The following is an 8649-nucleotide window of genomic DNA, read 5'->3' as shown; positions in this document are numbered from 1 at the left end:
ACAGTTATTTATCAGTATCTTATAGAACTATTAGTGAAGAGTGGTTAAATGCTAATTATATCCACCCAAAAAAGAGGTGTTGTAACATTTTATTCGAGCAAAATATTTTTTATTAATGAAGGCTATTAAAAAAAAACATTTAATTATACGTTATTTTGCATACGTTAGTTAATAATTGCTTGATTACCTTGGTTTCGGTCAAGTGGAGGAACAGGGATATCTGTAAGAAATATAAAAAAATGTAATTATTTTACAGTAAACTAAAACCATTTAAACAATTTCAAATGTTGTACACTGATTTGTATTATATTTCACACGTTCATCAAGACTTGAACCAAAAAACATAGTATAACTTAAGTGATCAATTTGAAATTCTAATAATTTATTATATATTTATCCTTTTTGGTTAAAATTGAGAAATTATTAATTTAAAAACTTTTTGCAAAAATATGGTAAACATTATAATTACTTGTAACAAAGAAAATTGCTCTTTGCACTTCCTCCTGCAATTGAATGCAAAGTAATTCTAAAATAAAAAAATATAAAACAACACAAATTATCGTAAGATAGAAAATATTATAACATACTGAATTATGTCTAAAAAAGTTTTTGTTTTATTTAACCTCCACAGTAGTGCTATCAAATTAAAAATGATAACATTTTCAAAATCTTAACCTAACTCTTAAGTAATTTCTTATGTTCGTGATGTATGTCGAACTCTTATGTTCGTGATTTTTTAAATTTTATTTGCTAAAGTGGAAAATTAAAAATTTTGATTCCTACTTGATCAACATTTTTTATGATGGAAATACCATCGATAATGCACACTGTGAGTACTTAGTATATAAATATAGATTACCGTGAAAATACATGCAGAAAATCAATGCATGTTCTGAAATTAAATTGAAAACTTGTTAATTCAGTTATTAATGATTATCAAGCAAGTATGTGGAAATACATTTAAAAAAATATAAGGAATAATTTTACCTGGGTTAGCCAACATCAAACTAATTTCCTCTGAAAATAGAATAATATAAACTGGTAAATAAATGGTGTTGGATTTTTTTAACACTTAAATTTTTTTTTTCAACTAGTAATCTATAAAAAAAAATTTTTTTTTAATAAATAATATGACTACCCATCGTTGCATCTCCACAAACAATATGTTTAATTGCAGTCTCCAACCCAGCACGATCTATAAGCAAATATTGGTTTTAGCTGTATACAAAGTTTCAAATAAAATCACAATGATATGTATAAAACTTTAGATCAAGGGTACACAATACTTGGAGGTGACTAGTATACTTGACGATACCGTTAACCCGGGTCAAATGGAGCATTTTGGAAACTGGTAACTCTTTTTTTGGTACCTTTAGTTGTTTTTATAATATTTATTTTTTTGTTAAACAAATTTACAAAAAAAAGTTATAAACTAAATTTCTATTACCTAACATCTTAAATAAATAAAAATAATTATTTCAAAACGGACGCCCGTTCCATTACACCCGGGTTGATGATACTAATCCTATTAAGTTAAATATGAACATTGTCTATAGCCAAATTCTATTGACACTGTCTATAGACTATGTTTTAAGTAAATTATATTTTATAGGTAAGTATAGTATACTATAAGGTTGTTAGGGTATAGCTTACTTTCAACAAAAACTAATTCGATGTATTTGTCTGTAATAAATTATTTCAAACAAACTAATGAAAATTTCAAAAATATGTTATATTTAACAAAAAAACGATACTGACTTGTAATGAAAACTGACTTCGCATAGTCGGCTATGAGGAAAAATTATATATTTTTAAATTTTTAACTACTACGATTAGGTATGTATACAAATAAAATAATTACTTGTTATAAATGACAGAACTGACGGAACGTGTATAATGGCAAGCGTTATTAAAATTAAGTTGCAGTAAACTTTCATAATTTTGGATAATATTAATGAAATAGTTAATCAAATATAATTTTTAAAAAATATATGAATTCTATTAGCTTGTTTTACTTTTTGTATTATAGAGTTTTTCTTGCAAAGCAATTTTATGCGTAATGCGATGAAAATTATTTTTCAGTAAAACATGTTTCCAATTCGAAACGTTTGTACAAATATAACGACATCAACAGCAGAAAACACAAAAATAATTTGTTTTAACGGCAAATGAATAGATTTTCAACTCAAACCTTCGCGTCGGTAAAATATCTTATACTTTATATTATTGCAAATTGAGATAAATATAAACAAATATTGGCTATAGTATACCGTTTTGTTGATAATAACCAAATTCTGAAAGCAAGAAACCAAAATAATAATTGTAAGCAGTATGGTACATTGTAAAAAAAACAATGTTATATAACATATTTTTTCTAACAATCCCATTTTTAAAAAACTAATGTTACTGTTAATTAGTAATCAATACAATTTTATAATTAATAACAAATTTTATTATAGAAATTATTTTGATATCTACAATTGAACTACTTTTTAGTCACCGAAAATTAATTGTTATGTTTATTAAATTTCTAAAAAATAAATTATTATGTGCTTTGCTGCTCTTGATATGAATGTCTTACAGTAGGCCAAAATGTGAATTATTTTTAGGCTGATATATGTTTTAATCATTATTATTTCGGCTCCACAAGGCTGATGCGGTAGATGGAGTTATCATTATTAAAATTATTGCAAGAATTTGGGAAATAATAACTATGTAATCGCCTATTTACGATGTCCACGTGCATATACCGAGTGTTTTTATACTGAACAAACACAGAGTATATTGATACATAACCTAGTGTGGTATAATATACCACATGTATAATATCGTTTATAAAATATATTTTAAAACGGTTAACGTCGTGTAGGTAACTGTCACTGAAACACAAAACCCTATTTAGGTTCAAAACTGCGTTTAAAAACTCGAACGCCCAAAATAAAGGTCCTGTTAGGTTAGATAAAAAGAGTAACTATAACAAATGCATCTGGTGAAAAGAATCGTTAGCTCAAATTATAACTTTTTTATTCAGATACTTGCCCACACGAGGGGAAGAGAGGTAAGGGAGTGCTCGAAAGTATTTTGAATAAAACAACTGCTGGGACTGGGCTGGGCTCCATAATCCTCCCCCATACTCCTACTCCATAATCCATAATGACGTCAGCACTGTGAGACAAAACGTGACGGATAAATTTCCAGAATGACCCTCAGATGTAAGACATGTTCATGTCAAAACCCTATTCATCCAGAGAGGTTAGTAATTTTTTTCCCATTGTTTTTATTTAAGCATAGAATTTGACACTTAAGCTTCATCCAATTTGTTTTAAAAAAATACATGATTTATTCTGTTAACATTAAATAAGAAGCTAATAGTGCTATTTTTTATTAATTTACAATATTTTAAATACCGAATGAAAATAACTGAGTAGGGATTAAAATTCATTTTTTTTTATTTAATTAAATAATAGCCAAAGGTTTTTGTCAAGTTTTTTATAGCCTAATATATTTTGTCCGTGATATCTCTTTTTTGGATATAATGGTATGAAATTTGTTTTTCATTTTACTTGCTTAATTAAGAAGGTATAATTATTTTACACAAAGTTGTTTTTTGCTAAATTATTTATTTTTGACATATTTTTTACAGGTGCTTCTTGATAGGATACTAACAAATGAACATGTTTTTACTCAATACCTAAACACATTTTTTAAACCATGTAAACCATGTACAAATATATCGGTTCAAAACAAACCAGATACGTCTGATGGCTTAGGCTTTACTGCTTTTGATCTTGTAAAATAAAACTGAATTAAAATCATGTCAAAGATAAGTTATTTATATATCAAATAATATTATTTTTTGGAACGAACTGTTTATGTCGTCCGAAAAAAGCCTAAGTTAACTTGCATACTGGTGCTTTGTATTAATATTGTTTTACTGTGTCTGTTGGTGTAAGTTATTTAAAGTTGCTCAAATTTCTGTTGTTATTTCATTTGCATTTCACAGTATTGTTGCACGTTTTTAGTACTTAAACATAATATTCTAACATAATTATGAAATTCAAATGTCTTTATTAGGCACTTTCTAAATTATGTGTTAAAAGTAATGATTAAATATACTAAATGGGATATCAGAAATGAAGATAGAATAATTTATTGTTTTTAATTATATAAAAATACATAACTTTCAAAGTCAAAATAGATTAAATAAGTTGTTCACATAAATCATTTTCGGATATATCCGCGTCAAGGGTTGTTAAACGACGTTTCGGACTCTTTGCAGAGTCCATCTTTAGGGTAATGTCACGTTTTTCCAAATTTTAAAGGTCATTTAGTAAATATTTTACCTACTAGATAAAATATGTGATTAATAGAGTAGATATCTATAGAGGATCTGTAGGCGCTTGTTATGTCTTAACGTAACAACCATAAGATATATTTTAGTCTCACAATCAATTATTATACATATTTTTATATCAGATAACTCTACACAGTCGATATTAAAACAAGTCAAACACAGACACAGAATGCGTATTTTTAATGTTAGTTTCAGAGGCTTCATATTGGGTAATCATTTTTTTAATTTCACATGTGTAACAATACATATTATTAAAAGAGGGACATATTATATTATGGACAGCTGGTTTTATTATTTAAAATACATTTTTTACAATAATTATTGTTTTACGACAAAAAGCAACTTTTTAATACAAAAATGAATTAAAATTGTTGAATTATGACTGCAATGGACAGAATTTCATAAAATCACATACCATTAAGAGTGTTGTTAAATAACTCTAAGCAAAATTGTTTATCATGAAAACATTGAATTAATTGACAAATTTGATGTATAAGTGCAATATTTTAATATGATTAAAGTTATAAAGAAAAAGTAGATGGTATATAAGTTTGTAAAAGCTAGGTACGATTACTGGTACCAAGTCTTAATCTGTTCCTTTAGTGGTTCAAGTCCCATACGAATTGAATCAATTTGTCTTTCCATGACAACTGTGCCACGAAAGCGTTTGTATTTGTAAATCGTGTCATCAAATGAAGTTAATATACAAAATATACCATCAGAGTCAACAATAGCGGTTCTTATAAAGTTTACTGGAAATTTAATACTTCTAACCAAACCTATTAAACGACATATTACGGTGAGGTTGAGGAATTTCGGTGCTTCTCTACCTTAAAAATTAAAAATAATTTTTTTTTAATTTTGACAATTGTAGCTATCAACTAACTATATTTATTTTTCTGTTTAAAATACAAATATTACACTTGTCTAAAAAAAGGGAAATAGTTACATTACTCAAAAAAAACCCTCTGTATATTATAACCTATGATTCAATGAAATTTATTAAAATACATTAAGAAAGAACAACTGCAGTCTGCTACAGAACTTTTTTATTGATGACTTAGAAGCTTTTATATTAGGTTAATTATTATGGAATTTTTTTTTATATTTAATTTGAATTTATGCAATCTGTTACAATGTAGAACAATAAGCATAACAGATGTAGTATTTCCTATTTTATAAATTCATTATTTTAGTAGTGCATCAATTTGCATAATTATAATTATATGCAAAACATGTACACTAAAAAAATATTGAAACCTAAGTGGGTCATTGTATTTACACTATTTAAATATTTTGCGGTTACTCCAACATGGGCATATTGACTGGTCAAGGCAAAATATGTAAATAGTGTAAAACTACACTAATTATTAATAGGTATTTACTTATTGTAGAGAGAAGTAAAGTTTTTGTGACTTCTCCAATTATAATTCTTCTATCTCTTCCAAGCATTAGCAATGTATCATTCCTGATAACTGTGAATATTACAGTGATTAAAAAAAAAGTTAAAAATAAATTATTTACTCTTCAGATAATTGCCTTACATTTCAAAGAACAGTAACAACTGTAAAACTCACAATTATTTATAAGTCTCATATTAAAGCTAAACCATAAGTATAAGTATATATATTGGAAGAAGACTGTTTTTTTTAAATCGAGTGAATAATTTTCTTTAACTTATATTAATATCTATTTATTATCTAAGTCTTTAGTCAGTCTATAAACGCTTTATTACCTTTCTTTGGGTCAAGTTCAGGTACAGAGATATCTGTATGAAAAATAAAAATAAATGTAATTATTTAACAGTACCAACCGAAAACCATTAAATCAATGTAAAATGTTGTACAGTGGTTTGAATTGTGTTTCAAACGATCATTAAGGCTTGTTAAAAAATACATAATAAACCTTCATGGCTTTGAATTCTAATATATATACATATTGGGTAAAACTGAGTAATTAGTAATTTTGAAAATAGCTAACCATATGTTCAACTATATATTTACTTGTGAAATGTAATAATACACTTTGCAAAGCCTCCTGATGAGCAATGGCAATTGATTCTAAGATACAAAAAAAATAATTTTTTTTATGATAATATATTAAACAAAATGATAGTACATTCGATTTTGTCTAATAAAATTCTTTCTTTTTTTTTAAACTCCTCCTCCAACTCAGTTTTTTATTCTTTACAAAATGAGAAATTCTTAAATCTTCAGATTCCTAACTTAGCTTTAAGTAATTCATTGTAATTCCTTGTAATTTGTTTATTGCATTAGATCTACAAAGAAAATTTTAATTTTTAATTTAAAACAATTTTACTAAAAAAATAATCAAAATGTTTTCCTACTCCAAAAAATGCTTCTTTTTTTTAAATAAAGCAGTATATTTTCTATTAATTTATAGAAAGTTCTATTTAAAACCTAAGTTTATACGTTAGTCAATAAATGCTTTAATACCTTCGTCGCGGTCAAGTATAGGCACAGGAAGATCTGTACAAAAAATAAAAGTAATTATTTTACAGAAAAGCAAACACCATTTAATCATTAAAAAGGGTTTTACATTGGTTTGAATTATATTTTAAACGACCACCGCGAGTTGTATTAAAAAAAAACATAGCATAGCTTTATGGCTTTATATTCTAATAGTATATTTCTTTTTTTTTGGTTAAAACTGAATAATTAATAATTTAAAAAATAGTTACATATGTTACATTTTATATTTACATGTAAAATGTGATATTACGCTTTTAGCTGCCTCCTTTTCGGCTTTTTCAATCAATTCTTAAATACAACAAAAATGATATATTTTTCTTATGAAACAAATAGTAATATATTAGATTGTGTCTAAAAAAATGTCTTAAGTGTTGGTAGAGTTGAAGTATAAAATATATACAAATAGGTTACTTGGTAGGTGGAAAATGAATGCTGATTCTGAAATTAAAACAAAGATGTTATTTCAATTTGGTAATATTAATGATTATCAAACAACTATGTGAAAATATAACTAAAAAGTTATAAAGAATATTATTACCCGGTATTGCCAACATCAAATCAATTTTCTCTGAAATAAGAATAATATTAATTGATGATTTAATGATATTGGATTTTTTTTCTACTAGCAATCTATATTTTCATTTTTTTTTCTTTTACATAATAATGACTACCGATCGTTGCGTCTCCAAGGATAATATTTTCAATTGCAGTCTCCAATTCAGCGCCCTCTATGAGCAAATAGTTGTTTGAGTTATATAAAATAATTAAAATAAAATCATAATAATATTTAAAATTATAAATAAAAATCTTTATCATATTCTGAACAAGTCAAACAATTATAGGTAGTTTTTAATTTATTAATCATCTGAAAATCTATATAAAATGTATCTTACTTGTAACAAATGCCCTTTTAATGTGTTCGTCTGTAAGAAATGATTTCAAAACATATTTTGTATGAAAGCGATAAAATGGAAAAAAAACGTATATTGTATAAAAAAAATTGATACTGACTTGTAATGAAAACCGACCTCGCATACCTTGCTGTGAAGAATAAATTAAGCAATACATTTTCTTTTAAGATTTATAACTACTACGCTTAGATACGTGTACAAATAAAATAATTACTTGTCATCACTGACGGAACGTGTACAAAGGCAAGCGTTATTAAAATGAAGTTGCAGTTATACTTCATAACGTTGGATAATATTAATTAATTAATCAATTCAAATAATGTAACTTGTAAAAAAGACATGAATTCTATTAGACGGTTTTGATTTTTGTGTTAGAGTGAGTTTCTTGCAAAACAATAATATATTTATATGCATATTATAATAAAAACAAATGGTATTCGGAACATCTGTACAAATACAACGAACATTTACAACGGCAACAACAGCAGAAAATCCGAAAAAAAAATTCGTTTTAACGTTACATTTTTTAAGTCAAACCAACGCGTCGATAAAATATCTGTACTCATATTGCAAATTGACGACATTTTTATCACATGATATTTATTAGGCACGTCTCTTTTAAACCTACATTACCTAGACAAAGTTAAGTCATTTTAATAATTCAACCTTGAAACTTATACATATATGTCTTGTCTTGGATATTTAAGAAAGTTGTAATGCCCGTATAAAACATACGACCACGACCACTCGGTAAGTTATGTCCTAGGGTAACGGCACCAGTGATTGGCCCTACCCTAATAATTTTGGACAATACAGTGTTTTTTTTTATATCAAGAAATTTTATACTATTGAGTTAAATTTGTTCTTACAAAATTCATTGAAAAAAAATGTA

The 8649-nt window shown here is 26.1% G+C and overlaps 1 protein-coding gene across 2 annotated transcripts; it reads right to left on the bottom strand.

Moving 5' to 3' along the window:
- Nucleotides 1-4524: 4524 nt before the first annotated feature.
- LOC126836638 (uncharacterized) lies at nucleotides 4525-8133 on the bottom strand. Of its 2 annotated transcripts, XM_050570211.1 has the most exons (12): nucleotides 7972-8133; nucleotides 7858-7887; nucleotides 7740-7769; nucleotides 7518-7574; nucleotides 7385-7414; nucleotides 7258-7284; nucleotides 7078-7134; nucleotides 6811-6843; nucleotides 6358-6414; nucleotides 6090-6122; nucleotides 5740-5829; nucleotides 4532-5184 (listed from the first exon to the last, which is right to left on the bottom strand). In XM_050570211.1, exons 1-12 carry the CDS (start codon nucleotides 8036-8038, stop codon nucleotides 4925-4927), a joined length of 771 nt encoding a protein of 256 aa, XP_050426168.1. In that variant the 5' UTR covers nucleotides 8039-8133; the 3' UTR covers nucleotides 4532-4924. The 2 variants fall into 2 exon arrangements, with proteins under 2 accessions (XP_050426169.1, XP_050426168.1); XM_050570212.1 differs by lacking the exon at nucleotides 7518-7574 and having other exon boundaries at nucleotides 4525-5184.
- Between the last annotated feature and the right edge of the window lie 516 nt (nucleotides 8134-8649).

This window comes from Adelges cooleyi, unplaced genomic scaffold (assembly GCF_023614345.1).
Source record: "Adelges cooleyi isolate 19-005CV unplaced genomic scaffold, UGA_ACOO_1.1 ACOO_flye_CR_arks_rails_tigmint_CR_PRNA_247, whole genome shotgun sequence".
NCBI classification, from domain to species: domain Eukaryota; kingdom Metazoa; phylum Arthropoda; class Insecta; order Hemiptera; family Adelgidae; genus Adelges; species Adelges cooleyi.
This window is presented reverse-complemented; position numbering and strand designations above follow the sequence as displayed.